Source organism: Camellia sinensis, chromosome 1 (genome assembly GCF_055761805.1).
Source record: "Camellia sinensis isolate YWXY chromosome 1, ASM5576180v1, whole genome shotgun sequence".
Classification (NCBI taxonomy): Eukaryota; Viridiplantae; Streptophyta; class Magnoliopsida; order Ericales; family Theaceae; genus Camellia; species Camellia sinensis.
In genome coordinates this window covers 81,306,202-81,319,662 of record NC_138961.1, presented here as the reverse complement: position 1 = coordinate 81,319,662, position 13,461 = coordinate 81,306,202, and the positions used below count along the sequence as shown (strand labels likewise).

General features: G+C 35.4%; 1 protein-coding gene across 6 annotated transcripts; it reads left to right on the top strand.

Annotated features, from left to right (window-relative positions):
• Positions 1 to 1,341: 1,341 nt before the first annotated feature.
• LOC114288421 (uncharacterized) lies at positions 1,342 to 13,326 on the top strand. Of its 6 annotated transcripts, XM_082880292.1 has the most exons (12): positions 1,342 to 1,794; positions 4,483 to 4,922; positions 5,035 to 5,124; positions 5,213 to 5,452; positions 9,503 to 9,718; positions 9,800 to 10,205; positions 10,298 to 10,494; positions 10,571 to 10,914; positions 11,002 to 11,051; positions 11,930 to 11,985; positions 12,279 to 12,362; positions 13,027 to 13,326. In XM_082880292.1, exons 1-11 carry the CDS (start codon positions 1,386 to 1,388, stop codon positions 12,318 to 12,320), a joined length of 2,490 nt encoding a protein of 829 aa, XP_082736418.1. In that variant the 5' UTR covers positions 1,342 to 1,385; the 3' UTR covers positions 12,321 to 12,362; positions 13,027 to 13,326. The 6 variants fall into 6 exon arrangements, 5 of the variants coding, with proteins under 5 accessions (XP_082736418.1, XP_082736413.1, XP_082736421.1 ...); XR_014336663.1 differs by lacking the exon at positions 11,002 to 11,051; XM_082880287.1 differs by lacking the exon at positions 12,279 to 12,362.
• Positions 13,327 to 13,461: the final 135 nt, after the last annotated feature.

Here is a 13,461-nt window from a genome sequence, read left to right as displayed (position 1 = left end):
CTAGATTATAAAAAAAAATGTGTAGAAAAAACAGAGAACAAAACTTAGAGAACAGAAAATGATAAGCATGTTGATGAAAAAATAGAGAACAAAACTTATCATTGATAAGCATGTTAATGAAAAATAGAGAACGAAAAATGAACTCCGAAAATCAAAATCAACTCCATTGAGCTAGACACTCTTTGAAATTGATTAAAATATAAAGAATGAAAAATGAATTCAAAAAATCAAAATCAAAATCAACTCCATCGAGCTGCCCTCTTTCTAAAATTAATCAATAACAGAGAATGAAAATCAACTCCAAAAATCAAAAACAACTTCACTTAAATGGCCTCTCTCTCAAATTCATTGAAATTGAAAACGAAAACCTAATTCAAAATACGTTCAAAAAACTAATATGAAATCTGAGCCCTTACATACAAATCAAATCAAAAATCGAAATCTATATGAAATATTCATCGAAACATACCTGATTCAATTCTACTGGAAATCACAACAAAAACAATCAATTCCACTATAATACCTACACGATCGCAGCAATCTTCTACAAAATCTCCATTGTCAAATCTACTGCAACACCTTCAAAATCTCTATAAAATCTCCTACAAAACCTCCATTGTCAAGTCCATCCCTATGAAATCTCTTATAAAACAGCAATAAAATCTTCAGCTTGCCAAAATCCAAAACTACGTAGGTTATAAAGAAGGGTGAATTAGGTATTTCACAACCTAAAATAAGATTGAAGAATCTTAGACATTAAAAAATATTATTGTGAACCTCCTTTCTTATCCAAAAATTAGATAGAAATCTTAGACCAATTTTTCTTAAAAAAATTTGTCATTTTTATTTTATTTACTATAAATTTAAATTACTAGGTTTTTTTTAAACAACCATCCGTTCACATCAAATTTCTATACCTTTGTCTCTTCTCCGTTTCTTGCATTTTCTCTGCCATCCGTAGTTCCACCAGAAAAGGAGAAATCAATCAATTCGCTCCCTATTGTTTATTTTTTGTTCGGTAAGCTCTACACTCTCAATTTCTCTGTAAAACCCTACCCACATTGTTTGTTCTTCAATTTCAATAGCCAATAATTACATTTTGTACATTCTGGCTTGTTTAGTAACAGGTTAATTTAATAATTTTTTGATTATTTAGTTAAAATATGACTTAAAAAAATTAGCATATTTGAAATGATTTTTTAATTTTTTATAAAAAAATATGTAAAAAATAAAGAAAAAAAAAATATTTGACTTTCTAATATGAATTATTGGCTTTTTAACCTTTTTTTTTTTTTTTTTTTTTTTTTTTAATAATTTTTTTGACCTTTTAACCAGAGGCCTCTATATATATAGAAAGAGAGAGAGAGAAACAAACAGACCAGACCATGCCCCCTCGATCGGCCACTCGTAAGAAATCGACATGGAAATCGAAACAATCGGAGCTCTTCTTGAGTCTGGCCGACCAGATCAACACAGTGCCGGAGTCGGAACACAAAGGCCAAGAAGCTCTATCTGCTGCGGTGAAGGACGAAGGCGGCGAACAGGCGGCGCCGCTGATGATCGCCGGAGTGGAAATCAAGCAAGAACTTAGGGTTTTAGACTCAAATTATGCAGACAAGGCTGTAATGAGTACAGCAGTGGAAACGAAGGTTAAGGAGGAGGAGAGGAACGTCAATGTCAATCCTGTGAGCTTTATGGAGGATGGAGAAAGAATGGAGGGTGATCATGACAAGTTTGACAATGCAGCTGAGGAAAAAGAAGTAGAGGGTGAACAGAATGAAGGAATACATGTTGGTAATGGTTATAACTTTTTCTTAGCGTCTGATTGATTGTTCTTAAATTAGAGTTGAGCTGAATTCAATTGCATTATATTGTACAAAGGCATCTCCAATCCTTCACCAATTCCAGCATTTTAAAAGGCTCTGGGTGCACCAAGGCGATAAGTTCTCCTATAGCCTAAGTGTGAGGCGAGGCGCGCCCCTCACCAAAGTCAAGAACAAGTAATAGAAGAAAAGCAAAATTATAAAATAGGCAGACTTTTCAACATTACAAATATAAATAGAATTTCAAAAATTATAACTATTTCTGATAATATTTAAACATAATATTTAATCTTTTAAAAATTAGAAATATCTAACAAAGATATAAAGCATAATATTCAATCTTTTATCACTTTTTGCTCTCTTTTGATCACATTCAATCTTTTATCACTTTTTGCTCTCTTTTGATCACGTTTAGTCATTTTATATTGAAGAGTTTTGAATCCCTATGGGTATGCCCACAAAAGGCACTTAATCAACAGTTGGAGTAGACAAATAGATAAATCCCATGAAGCCCACGCTTCGCGCCTCGAAAAAAAACCCTCGCCCTTAGCGCCTAAGCTGCGCCTTGTGTATTGCGCCTCATCTCGACTTGTTCGAAGCGCAAGACTACACCTCATGTCGCCTCACGCTTAGGCGCTCGCCTAATAGCGCCTTTTAAAACACTAACCAATTCTTTCATCCAATTTTCAAATTTGATGAATAAAGAACTAAAATGAGCTCCAATCATTTCATTCAACTTGTATCAAATAGGGAGGGAGAAAAATTTTTGCTAAATCAAGGATGTATAAAATCTTTTTCAAATTCTCAACGTCATCTTTTTACTCAAATTTGATGAAATTTTAAAAATAATAAAGATTTTAAATTATTTTCTTTTGTAAAAAAACGGATGGATTTTTTTTTTTAGTAAAGATTGGAGTGTTCCATACCGGATCAAACTCTTAACCAAATTTTCACTCAAGTTTGATAAAAGAAGAGAGTAAGAATTGGAAATGCTCCACATACTACAAAGAATTAGGTCAAATAAAAAAAGAGATTACGGGATGATGGTGTTCGTATATAAATTATCATCTATTTTGATGTTTTCCGAAACTTAAATTTCTTTTTTGAGTAAAGATAAATATATTATTATCGGATGATTGTCGTCTTCTTTCCACTGAGGATTAATTTTGAAGATCCCCGTCAATTTAAAGATTTTAGTGGGCCTAGGAAATGTTATTGATACACAGTCAACTTTAAAAGCAAATAAAAGATGATTCATGGATAATTTGACAAGGTCATTCACCTAATTTCTCATGATAATAATGTTTTCAAGGCCTGAGGCTGTAAATTTTGCCTGAAAACTCTGTTAATCCCTGGCTGAGATTTCAGGTAGTACTAATACCTTAAAATCTCAATTTGGAGGCACTATACTAGTCAAGCAAAAGGGTGTCAAGAGGTAGCTTTTAAATTAAGAAAACAAATATGTAACAAAACAAATGGTTTGAAGTGTTCACAGATTTTTCTTTTGGTTCCAGATCATTGATTTGCAATTAAGAGTGGGCAGTCTTTGCTCAGATACTTATCAGTATGATTATATATATATATATATATATGTAGATAAGATGTCTTTTATCCTTGGGGGAGAGTAAATTTTAACTACACTAAAGAAGAAGTGAACCACATGAAGACATGAGTCACTCAATTGCTGCTATCTTAACTTCATTGTGTTTCCTTCTCCTTGCTCAATGATTTGTACCTTGGGCTGCAATTTCACCCAGCAATTATTTGATTTCTTGGTTGAGTGAGGCTCTATAACAAGAATAAGAATGGATGAAAGCACTATCCATAATTTCTCCACATCTTCTGAATTCCCAATCTACTCTTTTCCCTCCCTTTGCTGAAGAACACTATATGAATGAAGAAATTGGGGTTATTTCTTGGTGGTGGTATGAGATTTGGGCTGTTGAGTGTGAAAATGTGAATTTGAGGCTATGGATGTTATTTTGTGCAATTAAAGCCAGTCGTCAGTTTAGTAACTAGTCCACCACTTCCAACACCCTAGATTGATTGAACTATTCTGCACAATGGCCTCTTCTAATGAATGAATGGAAGCAACATGTGCTTTGTTGTTATTGAATTTGCCACTGTCTGGAACTAAAGAAAAATAACGATGAACCGTCACAGTTTCAGAAATAAGGTTATGCATTGGCAATTGAGGCACCATTGGGGGGAACTCAGTCCATGGCTTTTTGAGTTGAGTCCTTTTATTTTTTGTCTTCGCGCCACTTCTCTTAAATTGTGTTATCAGTAGAAGAGAGATGAGAAAGATAAAAATATATTTTTTACAGTGTTTACAACAAATGACATAATTATGGTGAATTCAATAAAAGTGTTGTGATAACTTACCCTCTGCACTCAGCTATTGTTGTGTTGTTTACCTGACTATGTTTTGCAGACTCATTAGGTGCCCATTCTAATCCTATCTGTTTAACTTCATATGTTTTCTAATCCTATCTTTTTAACTTCATGTGATTTCTCTGATGTGTATCCACGTTTGTCCTTGTTTTCGCTATTGACACTGTTTTTCTCATTTCTATGTTGAACTACTTGTCTATCTGTATGCAATTCCTTGGTGTTACTATGCTCAGGGTCATCAGTTGACAATAAGTAATTGTTATAGTTGCAGAACAGAACTCATCTGAAGAAGGAACTGCTGCTGCTCAAATTGATGATGCTGAGGCATTTGTAGACAATGACAATTTTCCTGTTCTCAATGAGCGTAGTGATGGGCAAGAAGGGGGTGAGGTGGGTGGAAAGGATGAGGAAGATATTGGGGACAATGAAGAAGATAATGAAGATGAGGAACAGCCTGCTGAATTTATCAATAATCACATCACTGACAGGAAGAAAAAAAAGGATTTCGAAATTTTTATTGGAAGACTGGATAAAGGGGCCGTTGAGGACGATCTGATTGAAGTGTTTGGAAAGTTTGGGGAAATAAAAGCCGCTAGGATAGTAAGGAATCCAACTACAAATAAGAGTAGAGGATTTGCCTTTATTCAATACGTGACTGTTGAGCAAGCAAAGAACGCTCTTTCTGCATTGAACGAAGGGATCCAGGTTTTATATATTGACTTTTAATATGAAATTTTCTTTGCAAAGGAAAAATAAAAGCATAATTTTCAAAATGTTAATTTAAGATGGCAATAATGTGGTCTTTTCTTCTGGCAAGGTGAGAGGCAAACACGTTATAATATCAGCAAGTCAGGATAATGATACTCTTTATATGGGCAACATCTGCAAATTATGGACAATAGAGCATGTAAGCTTTTAATACACATCCTTGCATTGTTACTGAAGGTCATCCTTGCATTGATGATCTGACATCGTTTGTTTCTTTCCCTCTGAAGGTGCTGGGAACATTGAAAAGCTATGGAGTTGAAAATATTGAAGAGATATATTTGCCAGATGATCCTCAAAAAGAAGGGAAGATCAAAGGTTTTGCTGTTTTGGAGTTTAGCACCCACTCGGATGCAATGGCAGCATTTCAAAGACTAAGAAAGCCAGATGCTGTCTTTGGTCGTGATAGAAGTGCTAAGGTTGCTTTTGCACAAACCCCAATGCACCCAAATCAAGAAATTCTGTCTCAGGTTAGAAATCTGAGTCTTGCTAGTGTTTGTGGAAAGTCATAAATTGAAAAAAATATGTTGGTAACAAAAATACTTTTATTCTTGATGATGAATTATATAAAACTAGTGCATTTGAACCTGAAATTTGCTTGGGTGCAAGTCATTTTTGGGAAGTACTTAGGCCAAAGGTGTGTCGTCGTGAAAGGTGCTCCATCTACTAGGATTTTTAATATTAGGTCAAAAATTGTGACATCTTAGTCATTTGTTTTAATTAGTGTTCTGTGTTGTGACAGTAGACACCTAAATTTTGACATGGCTTAATCATCGTCCAATTGGTTAAAACCTATGAAGCACGTGTACAGGTACTGGTATTGGTACGATACGAGTACGTTGGTATGGTAAATTTTTTAAAAAAGTAGGATATGGGTATGGCTGGGTGCGTTCGTAAAATATATATATATTTTATTTGGAGTAATGCAAAAATTAGTTAAATGGTTTAGTTTGTTAAGATCCAACATTTAATGCCAAAAGTTAGGTATAAACCAAAATTAAATGTCATTATATTAAATAACTTGCAAACCAAAATTTTAATTTAAAATCATGCTAAAAAAAAAAAAAAATTCAATGAAACTAACTTCAACTTTATATAGAAGCAAGTATCATTTAGGTTAAGATACGGCTTGTGTATATACTAGATATATCTAGAATTTAAGAAGATAAAATTTGACATGTTTCATGTACTCGATACGTATGCAAAAGTAACCATCCAAAGTATCAATACCCGGAAATGCCATGCTTCATAGGTACTAGTAATTTAAGGCCCCGAAATAAAACAATAAACCAACCAAGACGATAAGTAAATGACAATTAGAATCAGAGTATAAAGTCCTTCTATTACATGAGATTCAGTTGTACAAGAGAATGACATATGCAATTATACATTCATGAGTTTATCCCTGAATCTACAGCATACAACACAGTATGAGATAGAAACTGGAAGAAAAACAAATAATAAATGCTCTAAAGGCTTACAACTTTCCAAAGTAGATTCTTGGTTACAACAAAAATAGACTTTAAGTCCAATACATTTAAAGCCCTTGACTATACAAAATAATTACAACAAAAGAGAAGTTCTTGCTCCCAATCATTCCAAGTCATATCACCAGTACCTGGAATGTTTTCCCACATAAGGTGAGCCAAAGCCCAGTAGAAACAATTTAACACAATCTATAAATTTTAACAAAGATATAAGTATGATATGCCATTGGTTCAATGGTTAAGACTTGGCCTAATAACCTTGAGGTTATGGGTTCAAGTTTTGGGACCACCACTTTGTGTATTATGCCAAAGGTTAGGTGTGGACTCAATCTTTACCCCTCCCAAACACACATTAATGTGTACTAAGTGGGCGTTGTTTTTTTTTATATAAGTATGATATGCATATACAATGCCCGTGATTTAAACTCATTTACAACTTTTTTCCAAAACCATGCTATCCCAAGCTTCATGTCTCAATTCATTAATCATGTCTATTTCATTCAATCAACCAAACTGAGGATACAACTCATTGGGTCTCAAATCCATATAGTTGTCATACAAACACATCTATTTGCCATTTTATGGAAATTTCGTCCGTAGGAATCGGCACTCATGTATAATTTACTGGAGTCCATCCCTTTCTCCTCCCAAACATGGAGTACATCTCCTTTCTCCTCCCATTTCTCCTCCCACACATCATACATATACAATGTATTAAAACACAGTCATATTCAATGACAACTGATAAGAGATTAGTTTCAATTTGCTTAATCCTCATGTAATTTCTACGACAATCATAGCTATCCTCCACTAATAGCCCAAAATAGTTATTTCTAAACAAATATACAATCTCTAAAACAGATAAATTATCCAATTTCCATAGATGAGAGGTAATACATATCTAACTCCACCATTAATATAAAGTTCCTCCAATTTCATATTTTTAATACCAATTTCATTTATTTATACAAAATAACTATTTAAAACATTTTAGGGCCAAACTCAATTTTCTTCCAAAATCCATCCTGAGTATCAAATCAATATATTTATCACAACACAACCTCACATCTAATCCCGTAACCAATTTCAACACATACATTTAAAAACTCCTCTTTTGATTTTAAACCAAAACCTTAGGTTTGTTCAAAATCACCTCAAGTTCTAATATTTCTTACACATCAACAAATAACTAAGTTAAAATTCATAGAAGAGTATAGAAAATCCGTACCTCGAAGCTAGAGATCAAGGAGAGAGTAGAGAAACCTCAAATGAACCGAAACCCACTTTTGTTCGGATGAAAAGAGAGCTCACGGCATGCTCTACCTTTTTAACAAAGGGAGTTGGGTAAAAAAACCACTAGATCTAGATGAAAATGTAGAGAGAAGATAGGTTTTAGAGAGAGAGGGCCTCAACTTTAGGATTTTGAGTGGAAAGATATGAAAAAGTGATGTAAAATGTTACTTTTGCGAACTGATATACGCACAGTCCTCTCGAGCGCAAAAAGTGACGCTCGAGCGCAAGAAAGGCCGCTCGAGTTGAAACCACTCGAGCGCAGAAAGCACCGCTCGAGTGTAGAAAGCACCGCTTGAGCGTAAAATACACTCTCCTAGTAGTTTTGCAGACCTGCAAAAGTACTGAGAGTTCGCAAAGCCTGCTCGAGCGCAAAAAGTGCCGCTCGATCGGAGGAGCAAAATCCTGGGCAACAAAAGTTTGGAAACTAAGTAACCAACCTGTTCCAAATGCAACAACAACACCACAATAGCTAAATTTAAAGAAATACAAGGGAAACAAGATATGACTAACAATATAAAACCATGAAACCCCAAATCCAGAGTACAACAAGGGTCAGGTCAAAACCGGAATCGTTATAAGTAAAATTTACTTGATTAACTAAAGTCAAGATGGTCAAAGCCTTCAAAGAAATGTGGGTCCCTTCAAAATTGTGGTACTTAACCCATTTGAAAATATGGTTGACACCAAGATACAATTGCCAACTGTTTTGACAGTTGAGTTAGACAATTGAATCAACCCATAGATTCTGGTCCCTTAAGGACACTTGTGAAAATTTCTTAAGAAGTTGGAAATTGGGTTGAAATTTGAATTCAAAATACAAAATTGTACAGATTCATCATTTTCTAGAAATTTAAATTAATTAAATGCTAATTTAATGGGGTTACTAAAATTAACATCCCTCCCTTGAGACCATAAATAGAGGCTCTTATTATTAAGAAGGGGACCTTTTGGCCAATTATCTGCCAAGGCTCTCAAGTACCTTTTGGCCAAGAGTTCTCAAGTACTCTTTTTGTCAATATTTTTTCTTAAAGTTATCTCCAAAAACTCTCAATACTTTCTTGAAGAATCATCAAGCATTTCAACTACATGTTGATCCTTCCACGTTCTCTAACATCAAGTACGCCCTACGCATCAAGGCTCTCAAAGATGCAACTTCAAGCTCTTATTTTAGAGATTATTTTGAAGTTTGGACTGAGATCAAGCTATTCAAGCCCTCAATAAGTCTCTTTTCCCTCAAGCTTCTCAGTTTGAAGACTTAAAGAAATCAATTAATTGGTTTGATTCAACAAGCTTTCTGTAGTTGTTGGGTTGCAGCCCTTTTCCGAGATCAAATCAGAGGATTTGTTCTTTTGTAATAGGATAGATCATATAGGATTGTATCTATACCTTTTAATTAATAAAATCAAATATTTGCGCTACTTTTTTGTGCCTTTGTTGCAGGACCTGGAATTTATGTGTATAGTAGTGACACTCGTGATATTAGAGAGGTTGCTTGAAGTCATTATGATAGCATACTTCCATAAGATAATTAAGCTTTTAGGTCCAATTCTTTCGTGCCTCTTAAGCGTCTTACTGAAGTATGGGAAACTGATATTTTTAAATTTGTCAGTTTTTTCCAGCATAAGGGATGCCTTCTGTATTTGCTGAACAGATCATTGAATCTACTGTATAGTGCTTGAAGTTACTTGATTTCATCATTGAAAGTGTATAAATGACGAATTTAAATTTTCCTGTTGTTAGGTTAAGACTGTCTATGTGGAAGGCTTAACTGATGCTGGGAATAAAGAGAAAGTAAAAGAAATCTGCACACAGTATGGTGAGGTTGTGAAAGTTCAGTTACCTCAGAGTCTAGGCAGCAAACGCAAATATTTTGGCTTTATTACTTTTACTTCTCGAGAAAGTGCCCTAGCTTGTGTGGAGGGGATTAATAACGCTCATATTGGACAAGAAGTCAAGGTAGTAAAGTGTTATTTTTTTTCTTCTCTTTCTTTTCTTTGCTTAGGGAAACAATATTTTTACCTGTCATAAATGTCTCAGGTTAAGGCTAAGATTGCAAAGCCTCATTTTAAGGGTCGGCTTCAAAAGCAAGGTACTCGTGGGGGATTTAAGGTTAAGAAAAAGAGTGAAGTCCCATCAATGAAAGAAGAGACTGAAAGAGAAAACATAGCGGCACCTTCAAAGATGAAAGGTCATGCAAAGTCCAAACGGGCCAAAAAAAAGGGAAAGATGTTGACAGAAGAGGGGAATGCTATTTCTGGGACAGAAATTGATGGAGGTAAACCAAATAAACCCAAAACTGTCACTGAAGGTCAACCTGTTCGAGCATCATCCAAGTTGGAAAGGACAAATCGCAAGAGAAAGAATCAACGTTTAAAGGCTAAAGGTCATGGAAAGATAGGAGCTGAGCATGGTCATAATGAAATGCCATCGAAGAAAAGACACAGTAAAGTACCCTGTAGTGGCTTAAATTAGTTACCCTTTTGATTACTTTTATACAAGGTTCTGGAGAAAGATTTTTCTTTCATGAATATGCAGGCAAAATGCGGGGAAGGCAAAACAATAATTTCAAGAAGACAGAGAGAGATCCTCATATTAGAAAAGGACCAAACTATTGTGCAGATTTCATTGAATACAGAAATCCATATGCACCAGGATATGTTGCACCTGCTGTTAGTTGCCAGAGCCATGCATACAACACTGTATCTGGATCTAAAAGGTCCCATGCAGATATGGTAACATTCTTTTTCATTCACTAGTTTTGAAATTATCCTTTTTCTGTTTTGATCATGTAAAATGGTTGCTTTCCAGGAGCCGCATGCTGGGTATATTGATCCTGTTGCTCGTAAGCAAAGCCGAAGTTTTTCAGGGTACCTTGAACCTACTGTTGGAATGCGGTATCAACCTCATGTAGGACACCTTGAAAGTGTTGTTGGGACACAAAGCCAACCTCACACAGGATACCATGTACCTGCTGTAGGAAATCACAGCATATCTAGTGCAGGATACCTTGAACCTACTCTTGGGACACGTGGCCAACCTCATGCTGGATACCTTGAGCCTGCTATTGGAAGACAAAGTCAATCTCATGCAGCATATTTTGAATGGTCTGTTGGGAAACACAGTCACAATCCATATGACGTTGCACTGAGAAGGTTTTTTCCATACACATTTTCATGTTCCGCTTTGAGTTGCAATTTTATTAATTTGATCAGTATACTTGTCACTTGTCTTGTTGACAGAGCTGGCGGACATGATCTGCATGGCAGTGGTTACTCTGCTTATGGGGCAGGTAATCCATTTGTCACTTGACTTATTTGTTCAGGCCCCAAGCCGCCAAAAGAAGTACATATATAAATAAAACTCAAAAGAAAATAAAGCAAAGGAAAAAAGAATCTGATCCCAAGTTTCTTGATGGATGTCAAATTTTAATGCAGTTGGAAGTACCATAATGGTTTTTTTCTTTACTATAGTTGTCAAACAGTAAGTAGTTTGCTTGCAGCGATTTTTGTGGGGAGTGTGAATGATGTGGTAAGATTTGAATTACCTGAAATTATAACTTTTGCCTAAAGCATAAGCTTGCCTGTTGGTACTTTGCAAAAATTGGAGGGAATACTAAAAATTAGGGGTTACTGTGGAAGAACCAGAAATTTATCTTCTACTGTTATGCTTGGGTTAACACAATAAATTCTTTATAATTCTGTTTAAAATGATGCCTAATTGGGAAGTAAATATGTAATATTGTAAGAAAATAGACAACCAATCACTTTGTATTCATTATAAGATGACATCCAAAGAACATGGACCCGAGTTTTCACAAGAAATTTTGGTCACCAGGATTTGAATTTCAAGTTTGAATTCACAATTGAAAGATTGATTTTTATTTGGATTAGAACTTGTTTGATGCAATCCGGTATTCTAATTGGAGCACAGTTATTATTTGTGATCTTTCCTTTTGGATGACTTTAAACGTCTCTACATGGCATTCTATTCGGGTTTTGCATGGGTTTTTCCCTTTCTGGTGTGTTACTGTTTAGCCTGCCTGAGTGGATCTGTTTCTCCAGCATTTTTAGTGTTTTCTCATTTGAGTGGCATATGATATATATGCTAATGCTAGTATTGTATGCTGATAATTATAAGTTTTACTGATAGTTTATGTTTTTACTGTAGGATCTTCCCATACACCTTCCTATGTTCTGAATTACACAAGCTATACTGTATATGAGGTCTCTCTCTCTCTCTCTCTCTCTTTCTCACACACACACACACACACACACACACACACACACATCCACGTCTGTGGACAGGTATGACTAATCTGCCGAGGCAAAAGAGCTCACGTCCTTGATTGTGGGCTCTTTGTGATTTGGGCCGATCTTGATAAGTATTTACAAGTTGGAAGTTATGGTTGGACGAAACAATTGTTTAGTGTAGCAAGGGTGATGGACTGGTTAAATTATTAGATCTTTGATCCCCGTCTTGGTTGATACTTGATCTAACATTGTCGTCTTCCATGAAGCACGGGTGCGGATGCGGGATCCCCGTTTTGGTTGATATTTGATCTAACATTGTTGTCTTCCATAAAGCACGGGTGCGGATGCGGGTACGGATACTGGTACAGGTACAATACGAGATACGCCGATACGGCAGATTCTTAAAAAAGTAGGGAACGGGTATGGGTACGGATACGGCTGGGGTACGTCAATTTTTTTTTTTTTTTTTTTTTTTTTTAAAAAAAAAAAAAATTTATAGCTAAACATCCAACATACAAATCAAAGTTTCAATATCAAAATTAAAAAGAGAACAGCTTGTCTAAAAAGTTATATAATTCATTTTTTTTCTTTTTTGATTGTCTAAAACAAGATGCAAAAGAGAGTAAAATCATGACTCATGGGTAATGGAAATAAATTACTTGATATTTTCAAAATTGAAAAAAGAATAATAAATTTTAGTAGTCTGCAAAAAAAAAAAAAAAATAAAAAAAAATCACCTTGCCGTACAGTGTCGTACCCATGTCGTACTGATGACGTACTCAAATGTAATTGCTGTACCTGGCATGAAGTCGGCGTATCCGGTATGTGTATTTGTACTCGGTAAGTACTCGGTACTCGGATGGCACCATTTTTGAAGTATCCGTGCTTCATAGGCTATCTTCCTTGAAAATCTGGAATGTCGCACACCGAACATGCCCGAGGGCTACTTTTTTGAGACCAACACTTGTCTCTTTATGCGTTGAACATTAATCATCTGCTTGTTAATGCATGCAGGATGGTAGCAGTGGAGCACAATTACCTCAACGGCCCAACGGGCATACTACTAAAAGATAGAGATAGAGAGAGAGAGAGAGAGAGAGATGATATTTCAAGATCAACCTATTCTTGGAGATCTCTATCTCTCTTCGGTGTCACCTGGTTATAGAATTTCGTTGTGTTCGGGGGAGGTGGGTGGTTTGTCATGGGAAGTGACTGGTAGTCTGTATATACAATATTCAGTCCAGAGATGGGTAGTTTTGTGACAGAATTATTTTACTTTATAGTTGCTATTACCTTCAAAACCAACTTTCTAAATCCCGTCTTTTGTTTGTGTTTGATAATCTGTGGTTCCATGGATTTATATACCAAACCTGTGAGTGGCTCTCTCTCTCTCTGCCTCCCCTTTTTGTTTACACTAGCAAGTTGGCCTTTGAGCTGTAATAATAACAT